The sequence below is a fragment of the Onychomys torridus genome, chromosome 9, assembly GCF_903995425.1.
Source record: "Onychomys torridus chromosome 9, mOncTor1.1, whole genome shotgun sequence".
Lineage (NCBI taxonomy): Eukaryota > Metazoa > Chordata > Mammalia > Rodentia > Cricetidae > Onychomys > Onychomys torridus.
In genome coordinates this window covers 58,724,814-58,748,647 of record NC_050451.1, presented here as the reverse complement: position 1 = coordinate 58,748,647, position 23,834 = coordinate 58,724,814, and the positions used below count along the sequence as shown (strand labels likewise).

General features: G+C 44.0%; 1 protein-coding gene and 1 pseudogene across 2 annotated transcripts in view; both read left to right on the top strand.

Annotated features, from left to right (window-relative positions):
• The first annotated feature begins 14,575 nt into the window (after positions 1–14,575).
• Piwil2 (piwi like RNA-mediated gene silencing 2) overlaps positions 14,576–23,834 on the top strand; it is a 63,604-nt gene continuing 54,345 nt past the window's right edge. The window contains exons 1-3 of one of the 2 annotated variants that reach the window (XM_036199875.1): positions 14,576–14,785; positions 17,419–17,506; positions 17,672–17,810. In XM_036199875.1, coding sequence (XP_036055768.1) covers positions 14,594–14,785; positions 17,419–17,506; positions 17,672–17,810 — 419 coding nt within the window. In that variant the 5' untranslated portion in view covers positions 14,576–14,593. The remainder of the gene's footprint in view (positions 14,786–17,418; positions 17,507–17,671; positions 17,811–23,834) is intronic. The other variant, XM_036199874.1, reaches the window with a different exon arrangement.
• On the top strand, positions 18,163–18,269 carry LOC118591668 (annotated as a pseudogene).

Here is a 23,834-nt window from a genome sequence, read left to right as displayed (position 1 = left end):
CACTCTGTAGACCAGGCTGGCCTTGAACTCACAGAGATCCACCTGCCTCTGCCTCCCGGGTGCTGGGATTACAGGTGTGTGCCACCATCGCCCGGCAACTTCATTGCTTTTTAAAATTTTTTTTGTTCTTTGGTGCTGAGCCTGGGATCTGGAGTATGCTAGGCAAGTGCACTACCACTGTACCAGTGAGCCACAGAGCCCAGCCCATGTCCATCCTTACTCTGCATCCCATTCCCACCCTGGGCTGATGAGTGAGTGTTCATGTCAGCTCTTCTGGACCTTTTATCCCTACTGTCTTAGCCACCTGCTTCCTGTTGGAGTTTCTGCTGGAAGTTAGAGGCCTCTTCTGGCACCTTCAGGCTTTAGGTGGTGAAGTGTGCTGAGGCCTGCTTTCCTGCAATAGGCCGGTAGATTAACTTCTGTAAAGGTATTTCTCAAAAGAAACATCTGGTGCCACAGAATTTCCACCACACTACATCCAGTAGTGATAAAATAACAGAAGAGGCCGGGCGGTGGTGGCGCACACCTGTAATCCCAGCCCTCGGGAGGCAGAGCCAGGCGGTTCTCTGTGATTGGAGGCCAAGCCTGGTCTGCAGAGGGAGATCCAGGACAGGGTCCAAAGCTACATGGAGAAATCCCATCTCGAAAAAACAAAAAAATACCTGGGCGGTGGTGGCGCACACCTTTAATCCCAGCACTCGGGAGGCAGAGCCAGGCGGATCTCTGTGAGTTCAAGGCCAGCCTGGACTACAGAGTGAGTGCCAGGAAAGGCGCAAAGCTACACAGAGAAACCCTGTCTCGAAAAACCAAACAAATAAAAAAATAAGAAACAAAAAATAAAAAGATAACAGAACAAGCTTGGTGGATTGGGCTTTAGAAGGCTGGCGTTGGAGAAGTTCCCTCTGTCTCCTAACATCACCAGGTGTGCTGCTCAGTGCGTCCTGCCTGCTTCCCACTGCCCTTGTTAGTGCTGCCTGTCACCTTGGTTCCTTGGCGACCATAGTGCTGTGTGCGGTGTCACCTTGGTTCCTTTGTGGGATCAGAAGAACATGGCTTTCTTCCTTGTCAGTAGGCCTGAGGCATTTTCAAATTGGGGCTCTCCTCTGCTGGTGTCTTCTTAGCATGTAGCATCTATACTGATGAAACCCAGACTCAGTGAGGACTGCCAGGTAGCCTTCCTTTGTCCTTCTCTAGTCCGGTTTGTTGAGCACCACTGGGGCTCTTCCTATGGAGCCTCTCAGGCTGCCCAGCCAGCTGTGTGAAGAGATTGACCCTTTAGTGACACCATTATCCTGGGACCAAAAGCGCATATCCATTCTGTTGGGTCGTAGATTAGTCCTCAGAGAGAATGGGAGGGAGTGTTCCTTGGGAGCCTGTGCCATGGAAATCCTGTCTGGTCTAAGGCAGCTCTGATTAGTTTTGGGCTCCAGCCCTTTGTGCTTTTAAATAGCTGATATACGCCCTTAAGTCTCTGTGGGATCCTCTCTGTTGTCATTCGGAGCCCTCCTTGTTTTGGAGTAACCCACTGACCTTGTGTCTTTAGATGTTAGCTATTTTGCAATCCATAGTTCTTTGAGATTTTTTTTTTTTTTTTTTAATTGAGACAATTTCTCTCTATAGCTCAGTCTGGCCTCAAACTTTCAAAACCCTGCCTCAGCTTCCTGAGTGCTTTCACTTCCGGCCACGGGCAGAGACCTTTGAGTTCTTTGAGCCTTCCAAGAAGAGCGTGTATCACCTGTGTGCTCACTTCACGTTTAAAATGCTGTAACAGTGCAGCTTGCGACTGCCGGTTCTCACCACCTGTCTAGGTTCCAGATGCATGAGTTAGAGAGCCCATCCGCAAAGGGCTGGGAAGTGCGGCAAGTCTGCTCTCTTGGCTGAGCCTCCAAAGCAAAGCATCCATCCCTACCAACAAATATGAGCAAATAACGGGTGGGGGGGGGGTGGGAGGGTGGGGAGGCAGTTCATACAAGGGTGCAAATGAATGCAAATGTATTACTACCTGCATCTGTGTGTGTATATATTGTGTTAGAAACAGAAAGAATGATAGATTTGTTCATTTCTTGGTGTAAGCGACTGTGTAGACTTCAGTCAGGCCTGGGATTGCCTTCAACTCCAGAGTATCCTTGGGGAGAAAAAAAAAATCCTTGTCCTCACTCAGTCTATTTTACTTAATTTTTTAAAAGAAGACTGGTTACCATAGCTGTTCTTGTGTATAGTGTTACTTTTTTTTTTAGTGAAAAGGATTTCTTTGTGTGAGTTGGGGGCTCATAACATGTGGAGGTCAGAAGACATCAGAAGACATTTTTAGGAGTCAGCTCTCAGCTTTCCACCCTGTTGATATAGGATCTCTTGATTCTGGTGTTTTGGTTTTTTTTTTTTTTTTTTTTTTTGAGACTGTGTGTGTGTGTGTGTGTGTGTGTGTGTGTGTGTGTGTGTGTGTGTGTGTGTGTAATTCGTGGCTGTCTGGAACTCACTTTGTAGACCAAGCTGGCCTTGAATTCACAGTGATTCACCTGCCCCAGCCTCCCAAGTGCTGGGATTAAAGGCGTCCACCACCACAGCCCAGCCCTGCTGCTGCTTTCAACGTGGGTTCCAGGGATGGGATTTAGGTCAAGTGGAGCAAGTACTTTTACCCAGTTCCCTAGTTTGCTTTTAACTTATTAAAAAAGATGTATGTGTACCAAGTGCATGCCTGGTGTCTGTGGAGGTCAGAGGAGGGTGTCAGATTTCCTGGAGCTTGAGTTGTGGATGGTTGTGAGCCACCACATGGGTGCTGGGGACCAAACCCAGGTCTACTGCAAGAATAAGTGCTCTTCCCTGGGCCATCTCTCCAGTCCTCCTCCCCACCACGTTGCTTTTAAATTAGAATGCAAGTAAAGAATTTACTGAGTATGAGATAGGTAGGTCCCAGTAGCAGACACTGTGATCAGGATTTAACTAAGCCAGTCTATTCATAATCATAAGGCATGGAACCCTCCTGCATTCTTTCCCAGTCTCCTGAGTTATCCACTTCAGCTACACAGACCTTGCTGCCATGTCGCATGGTGGGTAGGCTGCACCTTTTTTCTCTCCATGTCTTTCCCCCAGATCTAGATTCAACTTTCCCCAGATGTTTTGAGGTCTGATTTCTGAAATCCTTTGGTTCTCTGAGACTCCCAAGCTGTTCTACATAAATTAGCAAGCTCAAGTGTGGTGCTCTCCTCTTGTTGCCGGCTCTTAGGATGCTACAGCCAGAGGGTATGCAATTGAGACTAGCCAGTTCCAGGTAAATCTAGGCTACACAGCAAGGCTTTATTTCAAAAAAGACAGAAAATTCACATTTCTGATGCTTTTTACTCCTCTTCCCTGCCTCCCTTCTCTCTATGGCATTTGTTGCCTGTGATACTTTTGACTTTTTAATCTGATATCCCCATTAGAATATAACTGCAGAGCACAGATGAATCTTGTACACCAGTGATATTTTAGTACAAAAAAGATTGTTGCACGTAACAGGCAGCCAGTAGTTCTGGTTGAAAGACTCAAGAAATAACCATTATGTGCAGACTGCATGTGTTCTAGTCAACACATTTCTAAGCAAATTTGTGAGAAAATTGATCCAACTATAACATCCCTCCCTCTTCCAGGAAGAAGAAAGGGTCAGGCTAACCTTGTGGGTTGAGCTTTGTACTGCTTTGTGGTTTTCCTTTGTGGGTGTACAAACAGTACTCTTTTTTCATTTATGTGTCACACGTACTCATAAATGTCAAAGGAATCATGGCAGGTGGAAGTTGCTTTGTACACACTTGGTGCTTGCATCGTTGGGACCACACATCCTTAATGGTTGCCATGAGATAACTAAGTCTTTGGGCTTTTGCTGATTGTAGCATGATTAAGGGAAATAGCCTCCATAGCGTGGTGGTTCTATGGTGGGGTGGGATTTTGCTGCTTCTATGATGGGAATAATACATGTCTTTTTTGTCTTTGGAAACGGGTAGTTTTTTTTCATGTAACTCAAATTTGCTTCGAACTTCCTATGTAGAGGAAGCTGGCCTTGAACTCCTGATCTTCCATACTTTGTCTCAGCTGGGATTAGAGGCATGTACATGCACACCCAGCTGACATAACCCTTTTGAAAACAACTCTTAAGATTGCTTCTAGGTTCTCATTAAAATTGAACACATGGGGTAGGGGTGGCAGTGATGTGCCTCAGTGGGTAAAGGACCTGTTGTTCAGCCTTGTGTCTAAGTTTAATCCCTGGGTGTAGCGATAACACCTGGGCTACCACCACGCATTCACCATGTCCGAGTGAGGGGCTGTGGATCGAAAAACAGACAAAAGACAGCAGGTCATTTGTGTGAGCAGAATGCGGAATGCCATTTATTGACGGAGGGAGGAAACCTTAAATACAGGCTTACAGCACAATGGAGGAACCCCAGAGGGCAGAAATTCACTACCCAATGTTCTGTATTCTTGATTCTAAGCTGTTAACACCAAATGCAGGATACACAAACAAAGAACCTCTGGTGAGTGTTCAGGAAGAAGGAAACCAGCAGGGAATCAGCATAGGACATCTGGTCAAGGTCAGCAAGCAGGCAACAGTTACCCTAATTAGGGGTTCCAGGCCCCTACACCTGGGACCTGCCTTTATGATAGAAAGAGAGAGAACCAATTGTATAGTTCTCAGACCACATGTGCCATGTCATATGCACACATATACATACATACATACATAATTAAAAAATATAATTGGGAGCTGGAGAGATGGCTTAGAGGTTAAGAGCACTGACTGCTCTTCCAGAGGTCCTGAGTTCAATTCCCAGCAACCACATAGTGGCTTACAACCATCTGTAATGAGATTTGGTGCCCTCTTCTGGCCTGGAGACATACATGCAGGCAGAACATTGTATATATAAAATAAATAAATAAATCTTTTTTAAAAAAAGAAAAAGCTGGGCGGTGGTGGCGCACACCAGTAATCCCAGCACTTGGGAGGCAGAGGCAGGTGAGTTAGAGGCCAGTCTGGTCTACAAATCGAGTTCCAGGACAGCCTCCAAAGCTACAGAGAAACCCTGTCTCGAAAAACCAAAAAAAAAACAAAAACCAAACCAAACAAACAAAAAAACCAATTGGCAGAGTGTCCCAACTTGTACTTGTCAAGGCCTCGTGACAGATATTCCCTTTTTGAGGTGGGCTAACTCAGATTCAACATCTAGAAAGGGCTAGCCTGCCTTTCATGTCACAGTAGTACAGTGTATTGCAGTACGCTGGCCTAGCATTGAGCTCTGTTGATATGGGGGGCTGGGAGGAGGGACAGCAGTTGTCCCTTTGGTAAAATTTATCCTCTGTACCACAGCCCAAAGCAAAGCCACTGGCTCATGAAGCTCCCAGTTCACAGAGGTGTCCTTATGTGCCAGACCCTGCTTCACTGATGTTTGCTAAGCTGACACCAGTGGTGTTCCCAAGGGCTGTTATGGCAGCATCCTCACCAGATGTGTGGAATGGAAAATAGATGTGTTTGCTCCCTCAGTGGACAGCGCTCAAAGCTTTTCTCATAGCACTGGCCAAAACTGTTTTTACTGACTCCAACTGCCTACAGTAGCCTATCTGTTTGGTCTGCTATTTGGAAAACTACAGACTGGCAGGTTAGAGATTTCCCTTTTTGGAACCATGAAACATGGTTAGAAGCTGATAGACCCAGTTGGGTCAATCATGTCGATGCTCATAGTGAAAGTTCATTCTCTAATGATCCAACTGAAATTGGCATGGGCCGAAGCTGTACCTCTCAGGTTGCCACCTTTGCTACTTGGATCATTGTGTCCTAGACTTGGCAGCACATCCATCACCACAGACTGAGCACCAGCTAAAGGACCCATGGTTCACATGCACAAGCTGCTACTGCCACAGACCCAACCACAACTAATAAAACTGTCACCTAGGCATGGTAGCGTATACCTGTAATCCAAGCACTAAGGAGTCTGAGACAGGAGGATTCCTGCAAGTTGAAGGTCAGCCTGGGCTACATAGTGAGTTCCAGGCCAGTTTTGGATATAATGCAACTCTATGAAAATCCAAAATAAAAAAGGGAGAGGTAGGCTGTAGATGTAGCTCAAGTTGATAGGACACTTGACTTGCATGAACAAAGGCCTGATTTTGATTCTCAGCACTTTGTAAACCATGTGACAGTACATGCCTATAATGCCTGCACTCTGGAGGTGGAGGTAGGAGGATCAGAAGCTCAAGGTTAGCCTTAAACTCAAGGCCAGCCTAGAATACATGAGATCAAATAAATACATAAACTGTCTCTTGTAAGGGAGACATGGCACAGCATGAGGCCCTTGAACTTTTCTGTGTCAGCTTTCCTTGCCGTGACAAGTATTCAGTAGAGACAGTTGGAAGGAACTTAAAAGATCACAGTCCAGGTCAGCTGACTCTGTTGTTTCTGGATGTGTAGTTAAAGAGAATGTCACAGTGAGAAGGTGTAGTGGAGCAGAGAAGCCCACTCATGGCAGAGGAGAAGCAGAGACAGGAAGGGACTAGGAGAAGGTAGGTGTACTTTTTATTTCTTTAAACTATTTACTTACTTTTTGTAAAATGTGAGTGTTTTGCCTTCATGTATTTAAGTGCACCATGTGCATGTCTGGTACTTAAGGAGTCCAGAGAAGATGCCAGATCTCCTGGAACTGGAGTTACAGACAGCTGTGATTTGTTTGTTGTATGGGTGCTAGGAATCAAACCTGAATCCTCTGTAAGAGCAACAAGTGCTCTTAACTGCGGAGTCTTCTTTCTAGCTCCAAGACACACCCCCAATGGCCAGCTTCCTCCAACTAGGCTCTACCTCCCAAGCCTCCAGCACTTAAGGCTATTGGATTATGAATCCATCAACATATTTACCTACTATTAATGAAGTCAAACCCTTTATGTTTCAATTCCAAAAATCGCTATCAGCTGACAAACTTTTTTGGTTTTGTTTGTTTGTTTGTTTATTTGGTTGGTTGGTTTTTCGAAACAGGGTTTTTCTGTGTAACAGCTCTAGCTGTCAATACGCTTTGTAGACCATGCTGGCCTCGAACTCACAGAGATCCGCCTGCCTCTGCCTCCCAAGTTCTGAGATTAAAGGTGTGCACCACTGCCCGGCCAAACCTTTTTAAAACAAATGAACCTTTGGCTTTGGTGGGAGGAGGGTGTCATTTCATATTAAAACCATAATACCATTATATCACCCAACCTTTGACACTCTTGAGGCTGCTAGCTCACTATTGTGGACCCCTTTTTCAGGTTCTGTCCTTGCTGCCCCACTGTGGCTCTTGAAAATAATCTTAACTATGGTTTCCAACTTTGTAGATGTTTCAGCCAAACAAAGACAGCTTGTGATGGCAGTAGGCTCTCTAGCCTTTCAAGGTTGTGAGAGAACACTGCTCACTATACATAGACGTTTGGTACCGTGGAGCAAAGAAATGACCTCCTCAGAATTCAACTCAAACCAGTTTCTGACTCTACCTTTGATTTTGTTGAATGTCCCTTTAAAAACTCATGATGACATTTAACTATCACTGGAACAGCATTGGGAAATGAAGTCACCAAGACTCCACTCTCAGATTCATGCTGTTACCAAGGGTAGAATCTAAGAGCCCACAATAGTGAGCTAGTAGACCCAAGAAGATGTCAAAGATTGGATGATACAGTTTTAATATGAATGAGCCCCCACCAAAGATTCGTTTGTTTTTTTAAAAGTTTGTCAGCTCATAGGATTTTTTTGGTATTAGATAATAAGGGCTCTGACTCCATTAATAATAGGTTAAGTATGTTAGTGGATTCATAATAATATCATAAAAGGGAGCTCTCTCTGTGTTTGTGTGTGTTTATGTGTGTGTGTGTGTGTGTGTGTGTGTGTGTGTTTGGTTCCTGGCTCTCCCTGACTTATCTCGTGTGTTGGATGTGATGTCTTTCACTGTGTTAAGATGAAGCAAGCAGACACTGCTTTTCGATTTTGGACATTCAGCCTCCAGAACTGTGAGAAGTAAATTTATTTCCCTTGCAAATTGCCCAGCTGTAGGTATTGAGCTAAGTAGACTAAGATAATATCAACTTCCCTTTTAGGGATCCATATAGCTAGTATCTTAAGTAAAATATCACCATAGTTTGTGTTTCTGTAGAACAGTGTCTGGACTGAAGGGGATTGGTTTATTTTGGCTTACAGTTCTGGGGTTCTATGGAGGTCCACTGAGGCAGATAATGGGGGTAAAGTTGTGAATAGAGGCATGTGTGTAAGAGAAACCAAGAGACACCAGGCTTGCTTTATGAAGTTGAAAAAAAAAAAAAACTACACCACTTGAGAAACTAAGAGTGTATTGATGGGCTATTCAACTAGCCATATTAGAAATCCGATCTCGTTGTTTAATTTTTTATATTACATCTAGTGTTTGGGGTGCACACATGTGGAGGCTGGAAGACAGCTTGTGAGAATCACTTCTCTCCTTCCACATGGGTCCTTAGGATCTGTTAGGCTTAGGTGTAAGTGGCTGAGCCATCTCATCAATCCAGAAATCAAATTGGAAGATGAGTTCTTATGGGGACAAATCATATTTAAGCTACAGCAGCAAGACATTTGGGTCACTGGCAGGGCTGGCTCTTTTTTTTTTTAAATGATTTTCTGAGTTCTAATCAGGATGAAGAGGGGAGCTGGAAAGATGGAGAGCCACAAGAACCAATGGGATAACTGTAGTTCAGCAGCCGGCAGGCTTGAGACCCAGGAAGACCACGTGTTTCTGTTTGCATCTGAAGGCAAGAGAAAGCTGATACCCCAGTCTGAAGGCTGTTAAACAGGAGAACATTTTTAGTTGGGGGAAATTCAGCCTTTACATTCTGTTCAGGCCTTTAATAGAGTGGGTAAGCTGGGCCCCATTAGGGCAGGGCATTCTGGCTTACCATTTCTCCTCCTCCTCCTCCTCCTCCTCCTCCTCCTCTTCCACCTTCTCCTTTTTTTTCTCTTTTCTTCTTTCTTCTTCTTCCTCTTCCTCCTTCTTCCTTTTCCTCCTCTTGGTGAAAAGGTTTTTAAAATGTGTTGCACTTATTTATGTGTGCATGTGGATGGGCACCTGTCATGGTAGGCATGTAAAGGTCAGAGAACAACTTTCGGGAGTCTGTCCTCACCTTGCATCATTAACACCCCTCCCCCATCTTATGTGTATGGGTGCTTTGCCTGCATGTATGTCAGTGTACCACGTGTTCAGTTTCCAGGAAGACTAGAAGTGCCAGAAGAAGGCGTCTGTCCTGTCCTCTGGACGAGCAGCCAGTGCTTTTAGCCATGAGCTGTCTCTCCAGCTCTGATTCCACCTTTTAGGTTCTGGTGGTTGAACTTGGGTCATCAGTCTTGGCTGCAGTGGTTGCCTTTACCAGCTGAGTCACCTTGCTGGCCCCAAATTGTTGTAGAATGTTATTTTAAGCTGTGTTACTTTTTGTTTATGCTGTGGAACATTTGTTTAATGATGCAAAGATGTGTTGCATTCTTTTATGTTGCATTTGTGTAACTCTGTGAAGCTGTGATACTTGGCCTGTCTAAAACACCTGATGAGACCATAAATAAATAAAGAGCTGAACGGCCAATAGGAGGCAGGAGAAAGGATAGGTGGGGCTGGCAGGCAGAGAGAATAAATAGAAGGGGAAATCTGGGAGAAAAAGAACGAGAGAACAAGGAGAGGAGGATGCTAGGGGCCAGCCACGCAGCCATGCAGCCACGCAGCCACACAGCCACGCAGCCAGCCACAGAGTAAGAGTAAAAGTAAAATATAAAGAAGAAAGAAAAGGAAAAAGCCCAGAGGCAAAAGGTAGACAGAATAATTTAAGTTAAGCAAAGTGACAAGAAACAGGCCAAGCTAAGGCTGGGCATTCATAAGAAAGAAGCCTCTGTGTGTGATTTATTTGGGAGCTAGGTGGTGGCACCCCAAAAAGAGAAAAACAACCAACAACAGTTTTCTTAATTTTATTTTAGAGACAGGGTCTTGCTGTATAACCCATACTGGCCTTGAACTGGAGGTCCCTTCCTCATCCCCCATGTGTAAGGACTGCAGTTATGTGGCACCACACGCCCTTGCTAGTCCATTCAAATCTCTTGCCCAGTTTTGGATTTTGTTGTTGTCTCTTAATGCTTTGTATTTTTATTCTTTTGTATGGACTCATATTTGCTAACACCTTTTCTGTGGGAGCTTTGGAGACCAGGTTATGGGTGTGTTTCTCCTAGGAAAATTTGTATTTACTTCTGACTAAGGTATTGAAGTCATATGTCTACTTTAAATGGAGTCTCCCTGTTGTTTCTGGGCCAGAGGGGTAATATAATTCCCTGTGCTCAGTCTTGCTGTGGCTTTGTGATTTTATGTTCTGAAGAACAACAGTAAAGTCAGAATCCATGGTTCTTACGGGCCACATTATTTGAAGCCATGAATGTTTAGGAAAAGCTGTACCACATATACTTAAGGACCCATTTTCATCCCCAGGTTCTAGAGCCTGATGGAGTTATGACTTTTCTGAGTTAAAAAAAATATATATATATCAGCTGTCATTTAACTCAATATACTTTATCTCAGACAATATGTGTGTGCTGTTTTGACAAGTCAGTCACTGCATATATTTATGGGAATACAATGTGATGTTTTTCATTGCAGAATGACTGCAGTAGATTAAATATATTCTTACCTCAAGCACCCCTACCTCTCTGTGGGCATGCACCTGGTAAGATAGGGTGTACTTTGTTAAGAGTTATTTTGGGGGAGGTGCTGGGGATTGTAGCCAGGGCCTTAAAAATTGCTATCCTGGACATGACACATTAATTAGCAACTTTAGTGCCCCAACAGGGAATATAAACCGCAAGGAATAGTGCTTAGCTCTGGAAAGAATCCTAACAAATGCTGCTGGTTCCAATGTGTTCCATCTTTATCTCCAATCAACACTAAGATCGTGTGGGTTTTTCTTTTGGTGAAACAGCGCTCAACGGTGTACGGATTACTTGCAAGCACTCTTGGTTCAACACCGAAAAGCTAAGGAACGCAATCTACATCCTTTGTAATGAATGCTGCTTGTTTTGGGGTACAATCCGGTGTGCTCAAAGAAGTGCTGTTGTCTCACTTCATCTGGAAGACTCCGAATCCTTCCCCTAAGCAACTGTGCATCGAGCGGATCTTTCATGAAAGCTTTGGTCAGTGTTCCAAACAGGACAAGAATTGGAGAACGGTTTGTCTTAACCCACCAATGTGGTGGCTTTGGTGAGCTCCTCAGTCCTGCACCAGGCAAGTGCTCTACCACTGAGCTACAGCCCTGCCTGTATCAAGCTTTGCTATTTACCACCTGCCCCTTAACAGCCTGTAGCTGGGAGGGCAGTGTCAACGTGAACATATTAACTAAACGTGTTTACAGGAGCAGCCCACTGAAAGGGATTCAGGACCACCCACGCCCCCAACACACATCAGAACTACTCCCATAACTTCCAGCACCCGTTTGAGATCAACCTCCCTCCACACAGCTAAGGCCGCTTGAAAGGGCAAGCCAATGAGGTGGTGAAGCCTTGTGAGGGGCATGTTGTCCGGCCAATGGGCTGAGCCTCTGGGCTAGGGAGCCTGGCAATCAGGACGCGGGGGCACGTGGCTCATTTTAAGTGGCGGGTCGGGTGGGGAAGGTGGTGTTCTTCCAAGGCATCGCGCTTCAGGGCCCCGACGACTCGAGGCCAGGTGAGAGGAGCCACATGGGGACAGCCAGGAGGGTCAAGGCGCTCTGGTGCGAGCTCCATAGGCTTCGGCTCCGGCTCCGGCTCCGGCTCCCCATGGTGATGGTGCGCAGGCTGCGCTCAGCCGGGGCCCGCCCCTTGGGTTAGCCCCGACCCCACGCCCCTCCCCCATAAGCACGAGGTGGTGTAGGTGGGAGGGGGCAGGGCGGGCTAGAATTCGTTATTCCAGGCCTAGTGTGTGGGAGGAACGCAGTGCTTGGAATAGGAGGGAAGAAAGGTGGCTCGGGCTTCGGTGGCACAAGACCTACAGAGAAATCTCGGCAAGGCGCGGCCCGCCGCAGCCCAGTTGGTCGACAGGTACTTTGCTCTTGCGGCCCCCGGGTGGGATTCACTTTGAAGGACGTGGCCTCGGGTTGGGTTTGAGGCCTAGTGCCCCAGCCCGAAGGATACACCTGGCCCGGGACCCATCACTGGCCACCCCAGTGAGGAAACCCACTAGAAGGAAGGACCTTCTGGAAGAGGAGACGAATCTGCGCACGTGTTCCTAGGAGGGTACAAGGGATCCCAGAGGTCTGTATTATAGCATCGCTTCGTGTGTACCAGTTAGACAACCGACTGTCAGATCCAGAGGTAAGGCTAGGGTGGTATGGCAAAAAAGTGCAAGCCAGTAAGGAGCCGTTTTAGCAAACAAAAGGTAGAACTGTTACAGTTGTTGAGAATGGGAGGCCTTCGTAGCTTTTATAGTTCCAGAGACAGCACGTTAGCCCAAAGGATTTTGGAAGCTCTAAAGCTGCTTCCATCTGGACCAGCACGGAGGAGTTGAGTGTCTTGTCTTCTTTCTACACGTGGCTGGATTCTCTGTGGCTAATAGCACAGGCAGGTTTTCAAAAGCTCAGAAAAGGTTTCTGAGGTTGGAGTGTAGCACAGCGGTTTAATGAATGCTTAACGTGCATAAGGCCTTGGGTTTGATCCCCAACATAGGAGGGAAAAAAGGAAGAAAGAAAAAAAAAATCCTTCAAGGATCAGGAACATGTCAGGTCAATGAAAGATATCCTTACAGAGTGAGTCTTGAAATTGTAAATTATAAAAGGATTGTGAAGAGCCCCGGTAGGTTTGAGATAGGCTCAGGGGCTCATCCCTACTTAGTTGGGGAGGGAAAGAATTCGATGGAGCCCGTGAGAGTCAGCAGGTAGCATGGGCTCAAAGCAGGGAGGTTTTGTTCCCTGGAGACCTCAGTCCTGCTGGTGTTTGAAAAAGCTGGATAAAGATTCAGAAAAGCAGCTCAACCCAACAGAGGAGAGTAGAATGCAATTATAGATTGGGTGGAGGTGGGAGCTGACATAGGAGAAAAACAAAGCAAAAATCATATTTGTTGACAATAATTTTATGGTATAGAAGTGTTAACCACAACAAAAATCATCCCCGTACATAAAAAATTGTTCCTTTCTACAATAGGTGGTTAATTGATGGACAGTTTCCAGAGAGGCTGTTTAGATTGACCAACTCAAGGAAGGCTTTAGTTAGTGGGAGGTGCTCAGAATGTTCTTACCTCAAATAGGAGCCTTAATGAGACATGGGAACTTATTTCTGTAATCCCAGCACACAGGAAGATTGCAAGTTCAGGGCCTGCCAGAGCTACACAGCAAGACCCTTTCTTAAAAATAAGACAGGTGTGATGGCACGTGTCTGTTTTTTTTCCCAGCACTTGGGAGCTTGAGCCAGGAGAATTGTCAAGCATTCAAGGGCAGGTAACACTACATAGCAACACCCTGCCTATAAAGAAATTTTGTTTTTGTTTTTTGAGACAGGGTTTCTCTCTGTAGCCCTCGATGTCCTGAACTCACTATAGACCAGGATGACCACAGAACTCAGAGATCTGCCTGCCTCTGCCTCCCAAGTGCTGGGATTAAAGGTGTTGATCACCACTGGCTAGAGTGGGGGTGGGGGTGGGTGGAATTAATTAATTAATTAATTAATTAATTTATTGGTTTTTTGAGACAGGGTTTCTCTGTAGTTTTGGTGCCTGTCCTGGATCTCGCTCTCTAGACCAGGCTGGCCTCGAACTCAGAGATCTGCCTGGCTCTGCCTCCTGAGTGCTGGGATTAAAGACGTGCATCACTGTCTCCTGGTGAAAAACATTTTTTTTAATTTAAAAAAGAAACCTTTGAAGTGAATCTGTTACAGGAGACTGGTGCTATCACTAATATGACTTCTTTTGGAGGAAAGAAAAGGCAAGCAGTGAGAATTTAAATTTTTTATTAGTTCTTTGAGGATATTATACCTATGTGTTACGATTGTACTCGGTCCTTCCCTCAAATTCTTCCCAGAACTACCCCCCTCCCCTACCTGCCCAACCTATGTTCTCTTTTTTTTAAACACCCATCAAATCCAATCTGTGCGACCCACATACTCCTGGATGTGTGGCCTTTTCCTAGAGTGTGGTCAGTTTACTAGAGGCTATAATGCTGAAGAAAAATGATAAGTCCCCACCCCACCTCCAGCTATCAATTGCCAGTAGCTCCTTGACTAGGGATGGGACTTCGTGCCCACTTCCCCTCTCCATGCTGGGAATTGATAGGGCTTGAGTAGTAACTGCTTTCTGATTGCATGTAAGTCCAAGTGCACAGATGAAAGCCATACCTGGCACCATTTGTCAGGCCAAGAACACGTGACTAGACAGATCTAGGCTGTAGGGTAGATTCTTGTTACTGTCATTCTGCTTAATGGACGTAGAATTGAACTGACTCCTAATGACTTATTACACCCATGGATTAATACATTTCTCAACTTTCATCAGAAAAGCTTCTATTTACAATAGATGGTGTATCTTTAATCCTTTGAAAATGCTGGCAGGTAATTAACCAGAAGAGAATCAACAGTCATTTCTACAGTCTCTCGATGGATCCTGTCCGGCCACTGTTCAGGGGGCCCACCCCTGTCCATCCCTCTCAGTGTGTTCGGATGCCAGGCTGTTGGCCACAAGCCCCTAGACCTTTGGAGTCAGCCTGGGGTAGGGCAGGACCTACAGGCAGAGGCCTTGTGTTTAGAAAGCCAGAGGAATCCAGCCCACAACTCCAGCCAGTACAAAAGGTAAGACCACTTCAGAGGGCCTGGGAAACTAGGATGTTCTCTGTAAATCAAGGGTTGTTATTTGTATGTTTTGTTTGTTTTTGACAAGTAGTTGCATCTTGAGGTCGTGCAATTCAAGTTCTAGAGAAAGTGCCTGGAAATAAGCACTAGATGGACTTGGGCGCCTTAGGCTGGTTCCTAGCTTCAGTCCTCCATCCTCTCGTTTCTTCATATTTTCATCCTTTCTTATATAATGGAGGAGTTTAAACTGCTGCTTCCCAGTGTTCAGATTCTACTGATTAGCTTTGTAGTATTGGCAACAACTCTTCCCTCTGAGGTAATAATTGTTCAGTTTGTTCCTTTCAAAAATCCCTTGCCAAAAATTCCTTGACGATGAAGAGGATCCTCAGTGTTGCTGCTATAGTGTGAGCAAGTTTAATCTTCCAATTGTATGGTAATGTTAAGAACAGTGTTCACCTATATTAATATGTCAAGGATAAGGAATGCATATAGATAATGGAGTTATGATTATTCTGAGAAGAGTTGGAAGGATTTGGTACAAGGTTTTGTAAGAAGGCCGACAGCAATATTGTATGTTTAGTCAGATGAAATGCTTTGCTTTGTATGTGGCCTTTATTCACCTAGCAGTTTTAACTGGCATAACAGCAAACTTTGAGGACTGCCACAGCAGTGCAGCTGCAGGTTTCAGTGGATATTGCTTAAGAGAAGAAAAACACAAAAGGGCACTGAGGATGAAGCGCAGTTGGGAGAGTGCTTGCCTAGCATGCATGGCACTGGGATTTGATCTCCAACACCTCATGGCCAGGTGTGGGTGTACAAATCTGTAATCCTGGCACTGTGGAGGTGGAGAAAGGAGAGTCAGAAATTCAGTATTTATCTTTGATTGTATAGCAGGTTTGAGACTAGCTTATAAAAAAAAAAAAGCAAAAAACAAAACCCTAAACTTCTGATCTCCTTCAATGATCTTTCTTTTTTTTCTTAAAGCTGATGAACCAATGTTCTTGTTCCCTTTATCTTGGCTATATAGGAAATAGATTTGGGAAAGGCTGGGGAGAAGACTCAGTGGGTAAGGTGCTTGCTGTGTTACCATAAGAAATTTGAATCTCCATCACCCATGGGAAAGCTGGGCACAGTGGCACAGTTATATGTAACCATGTCTGTAATCCCGTGACTCCTACAGGGATCTTGGAAGTGGAGATGGGAGAATCCACAGAAGCTCCCAGATGAGCTAGCCTGCTGTAGGCACCAGCAAACAAACGAGAATGGTCTCAAGGTGGAAGACGAGGTCCGCTCTTGAGGTTGTCCTCCAACTTACGTATATACCCACTGTGGACACATACGCATAGTCACACTAATGCACAAAGATAGAAAATACTTTAAAATTTAAAAATGAAATAAATTTAAATTTAATAATAAAACCACCCAACCAAACAAACCAACCAGGGCTGAAGAGATGGCTCAGCAGTTAAGAGCATTTGCTGCTCCTCCGTTCCCATGCTAGTTCATGACAGTCTGCAGAGTCAGCAGTTGAGGATCTGATGCTTTCTGCTGACCTCCACAGGCACCAAGCACGAACATAGTGCACATACATACATACAGGCAAAACCAGTCATATGTATAAATAAAAATAAAACTTAAAAAAAAGTAACTGGGATACTGACACACACCTTTAATCCTAGCACTTAGGAGGCAGAGGCAGGTGGATTTCTGTGAGTTTAAGGCCAGCCCAGTTTACATAGTTCCAGGTCAGCAAGGGCTGCATAGTGTGACCATACCTCAAAATAAGTAAATAAAAATTAAAAACGTGGAAAAACAGACAACTATTTTGTAGCATTTTGTTATATTGTCCATCATTTTGTTGTTTTTTGTTTGTTTTTACTGTTGTTGTTGAGACAGGCTTTCTCTGTATAGCCTTGGCTGTCCTTTGAACTCACTGTGTGGCCCAGGCTGGCCTGAAACTCAAAAAACCATCTGCCTCTGCCTCCTGAGTGCTAGGATCGAAAGCGTGTGCCACCAAGCCTAGCCAAATTCATAGACTTTTTTTGAGAATGTATTTCTTATTTTCTGTGGATGGGTGTTTTGTCTGCACGTCTGCCTGTGCACCACATGCATGCCAGGTGCTAGAGGAGGTGAAGAGGGCGTTGGGTCTCCTGCTGCCTCCTTGGTGCTGGGAATTGGACCCTGATTTTCTGGAAGAGCAGCCAGTGCTCCTAACTGCACAGCCATCTCTCCAGCCCCTTAAATTCATAGTTTTTAACCCAACTACATTTACTTTAAAGTCTACTAAGAGGTGGTAATAAGTATTGAAAAGTTTTATGAAGAATTCTATCCATTGTTTAAAAAGTTTTTTTATACTTGCATTTATTTTGTGTGTGTGTGTTGAGTGTGCACATGTACCCATAACACAGCATGGACAACTTGTGAGAGTGGTTCTCTCCTTCCACCACTTGGGTCCCAGGATCAGACTGAGGTTCTCAGGGTTGGCAGTAGGCCTTTATTCACTGAGCCGTCTCACCAGCCGGTATCTCTGATTTTTATAGCATTGACAGGATTTGGAGAAGGTGATTTTTGTTTAGAAAGCCATTATTTCCAATCCATTTCTTAGGATAACCTTGATAATTACCTTTCCCTAGGAGTCTGTGGGTTTGGTGTCCATGTTCCGTGGCATGGGCCTTGATACAGCCCTCCGGACCCCTTCAAAACGAGAAGCACCTTCTTTAGGTATGTGGGAGTCAACTGGAAAGATGGGGAAACATGTGGTCGCTTGGTTCTTGTGCTGGGGAGGCCTGTTTGGCTTGGGTCTTATGTGCACATGGTTTGTCTTCAGAAACCTAACTTTACAACATGCTCAGCTCACAGTAACAAGCTGAGGTTTGGCTCTTGCAGGCAGAGGCGTTTTAGGTCGAGGCTTGTCTGCTAACATGGTCCGCAAAGACAGAGAAGAACCCCGTTCCTCTTTGCCTGATTCTTCCATACTGGCAGCTGGGGACAGCAAGCTGGCAGAGGCTTCAGTTGGTTGGAGTAGGTAGGTGAAGTCACTTCGTCCTGTAACCTCAAGTGTAGGATGCAGAGAGAGGCTCTGGGGCAGGTGTGTTACCATTCAGATGAGCATTTCCAAGCTGGGTGTCCATGGTAGCTGTCTCCCAGGGATAGTGGGTGGCTGCTCACCCAGGAAGTCATTGGGGAAGGAGAATAGTTCCCAATGGGCACCTCACAACTTCTTTTGACTCCTTAGAAGGTCCCCTGATGCTAACATCTGAGTCACATTCCCCTCAATTCTGCCTAGGAAGATGGTATGAGAGGGCATACCAAGAGAGGTTAGTGATTGGGTCATCATTTTAAGAGAATTCTAAGGCTGAGCTTGGGCCCCTTTGGGTGTCCCCTTTAAGACAAGGATGGTAGGAATGGTTGCAAAGAGCAGCTTCCTTGGGAGTGTGTGTACCATGTTGCTGACATGGTTGCCTAAAGGACCTTGGAAACAATTTTGTGGAGGCTATTCATGTCTCTGATATCATTGCTACGCCCAGTCTATGCTCCATCAGGTATGTGTGGTGCCTTTGGGTAGTCGTAGGGCCATGGCCAGGGTTCACACTGACCAGGTCATCCTGTCCATCCACACCAAACTGCAGATTAAGAAACATGTCATTGAAGCCCTGTGTAGAGCCAAGTTCAAGTTCCCTGGCCACCAGATGACCCATTACCTCAAGGAAGATCCATGCTTCACTAAGTTTAATGTACATGATTTTGAAGACATGATAGCTGAGAAGTAGCTCATCCTTGATGGCTGTGGGGTCAAATATACCCCAGTAATGATCCCCTAAACCAAGTGGTGGGCCCTGCACTCCTGGGGGCTTCCTGTGTTGTCCAGAACTCCACCAAATCATTTCAGCAATAAATTTCACAGCCAGTTTTATTTTATTTTTTGGTTTTTCAAGACAGGGTTTCTCTGTGTAGCTTTGCGCCTTTCCTGGAACTCACTCGGTAGACTATTTTTTTATTATTAAATTTTTTAATTGATTTTACATACCAGCCACAGTTTCCCCTCCTCCTCTCCTCCTGTTCCCCCCTCCTTTGTACCCTCCCAAACCCACTCTTCAGAAAGGGTAAGGCTTCCCATGGGAATCAACAAAGTGTAGCATATCAAGTTGAGGCAGGACCAAGCTCCTCCCCCCTGTATCAAGTCTGTGTGAGGCATCCCAGCATAGGGAATAGGTTCCAAAAAGCCAGCTCATTCACCAGGAAAGATCCTGGTCCCACTGCTAGGTGCCCCACAAACAGACCAAACTACACAACTGTCACTCACATGCAGAGGGTCTAGGTCAGTCCCATGCAGGCTCCCTAGCTGTTGATCTAGAGTCCATGAGCTCCCACAAGCTTGGGTTAGTTGCCTCTATGGGTTTCCTCATCATGATCTTGACCCACCTTGCTCCTATCTATCTTTCCTCTATTTGACTGGACTTCCAGAGCTCTGCCCAGTGTTTGGCTGTGGATCTCCACATCTGCTTCCATCAGTTACTGGATGAAGGTTCTATGATGACAATTAGGGTAGTAACCAATCTGATTACAGGAGAAAGCCAGTTCAGGCACCCTCTCCACTATTGCTAGGAGTCTTAGCTGGGGTCATCCTTGTGGATTCCTAGGAGTTTCCTAGTACCAGGTTTCTCCCTAACCCTGTAATGGACCCTTTATCAAGATATCTTTCATTGCTCTCCCTTTCTGTCCCTCCCCCAACTCAATAATCTGATCCTTCATGTTCTCATCCCCTCCTCTCTACACTATCCACCCCCAGTTTACCCAGGAGAGCTCATCTGTTTCCCCTTCCCAGGGCAATCCATGCATCCCTCTTAGGGTCCTCCTTGTTACCTAGTTTCTCTAGGTCTATGGAATGTAGCCTGGTTATCCTTTGCTTTACATCTAGTATCCACTTATGGGTGAGTACTTACCATATTTGTCTTTCTGGGTCTGGGTTACCTCACTCAGGATGATTTCTTCCAGTTCTATCCATTTGCCTGCAATTTTCATGTCATTGTAATACTCCATTGTGTAAATGTACCACATTTTCTTTATCTATTCTTTGATTAAGGGGCATCTAGGTTGTTTCCAAGTTCTGGCTATTATGAATAATGCTACTCTGAACATAGTTGAGCATGTGTCCTTGTGGTATGACTGAGCATTCCTTGGTTATGTGCCCAAAAGTGGTATTCCTGAGTCTTGGGGAAGATTGATTCCCAATTTTCTGAGAAACCGCCATACTTATTTCCAAAATGGCTGTACACATTTACCTTCCCACCAAGAGTGGAGGAGTATTCTCCTTGCTCTGCATCCATCCTCTCCAACATAAGCTGTCATCAGTGTTTTTGATCTTAGCCATTCTGACAGATGTAAGATGGTATCTCAGAGTCATTTTGATTTGTATTTCCCTGATGCCTAAGGATGTTGAACAATTCCTTAGATGTCTTTTGGCCATTTGAGATTCTTCCATTGAGAATTCTCTATTTAGCTCTGTAGCCCATTTTTTAAATTGGATTGTTCGTTATTTTGATGTCTATTTTGAGATCAGCCCTCTGTCAAACATAGGGTTGGTGAAGATCTTGTCCTACTCTGTAGGCTGCGGTTTTGTCCTATTTCCTGTGTCCTTTGCCTTACAGAAGCTTTTCAGTTTCAGGAGGTCCTGTTTATTAATTGTTGCTCTCAGTGTCTGTGCTACTGGTGTTATATTCAGGAAGTAGTCTCCTGTGCCAATGCGTTCAAGGCTCTTTCCCACTTTATCAGGTTCAGTGTATCTGAATTTATGTTGAGGTCTTTGCTCCATTTAGACTTGAGTTTTATGCATGGCAATAGATAGGGATCTATTTGCAATCTTCTACATATTGACATCCAGTTATGCCAGCATCATTTGTTGAAGATGCTTTCTTTTTTTCCATTGTACAATTTTGGCTTCTTTGTCAAAAATTAGGTGTTCATAGGTGTGTGGATTTATGTAAGAGTCTTCAATTTGATTACATTGATCCACATGTCTCTTTTTATGCCAGTACCAAGCTGTTTTTATTACTATAGCTCTATAGTAGAGCTTGAAGTCAGGGATTGTGATGCCTCTGAAAGTTGCTTTATTGTACAGCGTTGTTTTAGCTATCCTGGGTTTTTTGTTTTTCCATATGGGGTTGAGTATTGTTCTTTCCAAGTCTGTGAAGAATTGTGTTATAATTTTGACGGGGATTGCATTGAATCTGTAGATTGCTTTTGGTAAGATTGCCATTGTTACTATGGTCATCCTACCTAACTATGAGCATGGGAGATCTTTCCATCTCTTCTGATATCTTCTTTGATTCCTTTCTTCAAAGACTTGTCATACAGGTCTTTCACTTGTTTGGTTAGAGTTACCCCAAGATATTTTATATTATTTTTGGCTATTGTAAAGGTTGTTTCTCTAATTTCTTTCTCAGACCATTTATTATTTGTATATAGTAGGGCTACTGATTTTTTGAATTAATTTTTAAAAAAGATTTATTTATTTATTATGTATACAGTGTTCTGCCTATATGTCTGCCTGTAGGCCAAAGGCAGACACCAGATCTCATTACATATGATTGTGAGCCACCGTGTGGTTGCTGGGAGTTGAACTCAGGACCTCTGAAAGAGCAGCCGGTGCTCTTAACTGCTGAGCTATCTCTCCAGCCCTGAAGGCGTACATTACTGAAGGTGTTTGTCAGCTGTAGGAGTTACCTGATAGAATTTTGGGGGTCACTTATGTATACTATCATATCATGTATACTATCATATCATCTGCAAATAGTGAAAGTTTGACTTCTTCCTTTCCAATTTGTATCCCCTTGATTTCCTTTTGTTATCTTATTGCTCTAGTTAGAATTTTGAGTACTATATTGAATAGATATGGAGAGAGGGGGCAGCCTTGTCTTATTCCTGATTTTAGTGGAATCGCTTTGAGTTTCTCTCCATATAATTTGATGTTGGCTGTTGCTTTCTGTATATTGCTTTTATTATTTTTAGGTATGTTTCTTGTATCCATGATCTCTCCAAGACCTTTATCATGAAGGGGTGTTGGATTTTGTCAAATACTTTTTCAGCATCTAATGAGATGATCATCTGTGTGTGTGTGTGTGTGTGTGTGTGTGTGTGTGTGTGTGTGTGTGTGTGTTTCTTTCAGTTTGTTTATATGGTGGATTACATTGACAAATTTTTGTATGTTGAACCACCTCCACCCCTGCATCTCTTAGATGAAGGCTACTTGATCATGGTGGATGATTTTTTTGATGTGTTCTTGGATTTGGTTTGTCAGTATTTTATTGAGTACTTTTGCATCAATGTTCATGAAGGAAATTGGTCTGTAATTCTCTTTCGTTGTTGCATCTTTGTATGGTTTGAGTATCAGGGTAACTGTAGCCTCATAAGAGTTTGACAGTGTTCCTTCTGTTTCTATTATGTGGAACAATTTGAGGAGTATTGGTAATAGCTCTTTGAAATTTTGATAGAATTTTGCTCTGAAACCATCTAGTCCTGGGCTTTTTTTGGTTGGGAGACTTTTGATGACTGCTTCTATTTCCTTAGGGGTCTTCATTTAATTTGGGTCTATGGTATCTATCCAGGAAATTGCCCATTTCTTTTAGATTTTCCAATTTTGTGGAGTACAGGTTTTTGAAGTATGACCTAATGATTCTCTGGATTTCCTCAGTGTCTGTTGTTATGTCTCCCTTTTCATTTCTGATTTTGTTAATTTGGATGCTATCTCTGCCTTTGGTTAGTTTGGATAAGGGCTTGTCTGTCTTGTTGATTTTTCTCAAAGAAATAACTCTTTGTTTCATTGATTCTTTGTATTCTCTTGGTTTCTATTTTATTGAATCCTCAATTTGATTATTTTCTGGCATCTATTTCTCCTGGGTGAGTTTGCTGCTTCTTGTTCTAGAGCTTTTAGGTGTGCTGTTAAGTCGCTAGTGTGAGATTTCTCCAAATCTCCAACTTTTTTTTTTTTTAAGGAACTTTTTTTTTTTTTTTGAAAGATTTATTTACTTATTTATTCTGTATACAGTATTCTGCCTGCATGCGTGCCTGCAGGCCAGAAGAGGGCACCAGATCTCATTATAGATGGTTGTGAGCTACCACGTAGTTGCTGGGAATTGAACTCAGGACCTCTCAAAGAGCAGCCAGTGCTCTTAACCTCTGAGCCATCTCTCCAGCCCCTTCTCCAACTTCTTTATGTGGGCATTTAGTGCTATGAATTTCTCTCTTAGCACTGCTTTCATAGTGTCCCATAAGTTTGGGTATCTTGTACACTCATTTTCATTGAGTTCTAGGACATCTTTAATTTCTTGATTTCTTCCTTGACCCAGTGTTGATTCAGTTGAGCATTTTTCAGTTTCTGTGAGTTTGTAGGCTTTCTGTAATTTGAGTGTTGTTGAATTCTAACTTTAAGCCATGGTGACCCGATAAGATAGAAAGGGTTATTCCAATTTTTTTTTTTTAATCTGTTGAGATTTGCTTTGTGACCGGGTATATGGTCAATTTTAGAGAAGGTTCCATGGGGTGCTGAGAAGAAGGTATATTCTCTTGTGTTTGGGTAAAATGTTCTATAGATGTCTGTTAAGTCCATTTGAGTCATAACATCTGTTAGTTCCCTTATTTCTTTAAGTTTCTGTCTGGCAAACCTGTCCATTGGTGAGAGTGGGGTGTTGAAGTCTCCCACTAAATTAGTGTGTGGGGTTTGATGTGTGACTTAAGCTTTAGTAATGTTTCTTTTACAAATGTGGGTGCTTTTGTATTTGGGGCATAAATGTTCAGAATTGAGACTTCATCTTGATGTTTTTTCCAGTGATGAGTATGTAATGTCCTTTTCCATCTCTTTTGACTAATTTCAGTTTGAAGTCTATTTTTGTTAAATATTAGGATAGCTACACAAGCTTGTTTCTTAGGTCCATTTAATTAGAAAATCTTTCCCCAACTCTTTACTCTGAGGTAATATCTTTCTTTCAGGTTGAGGTGTGTTTCTTGTATGCAGCAGAAGGATGGATCCTGTTTTCGTATCCATTCTGTTAGT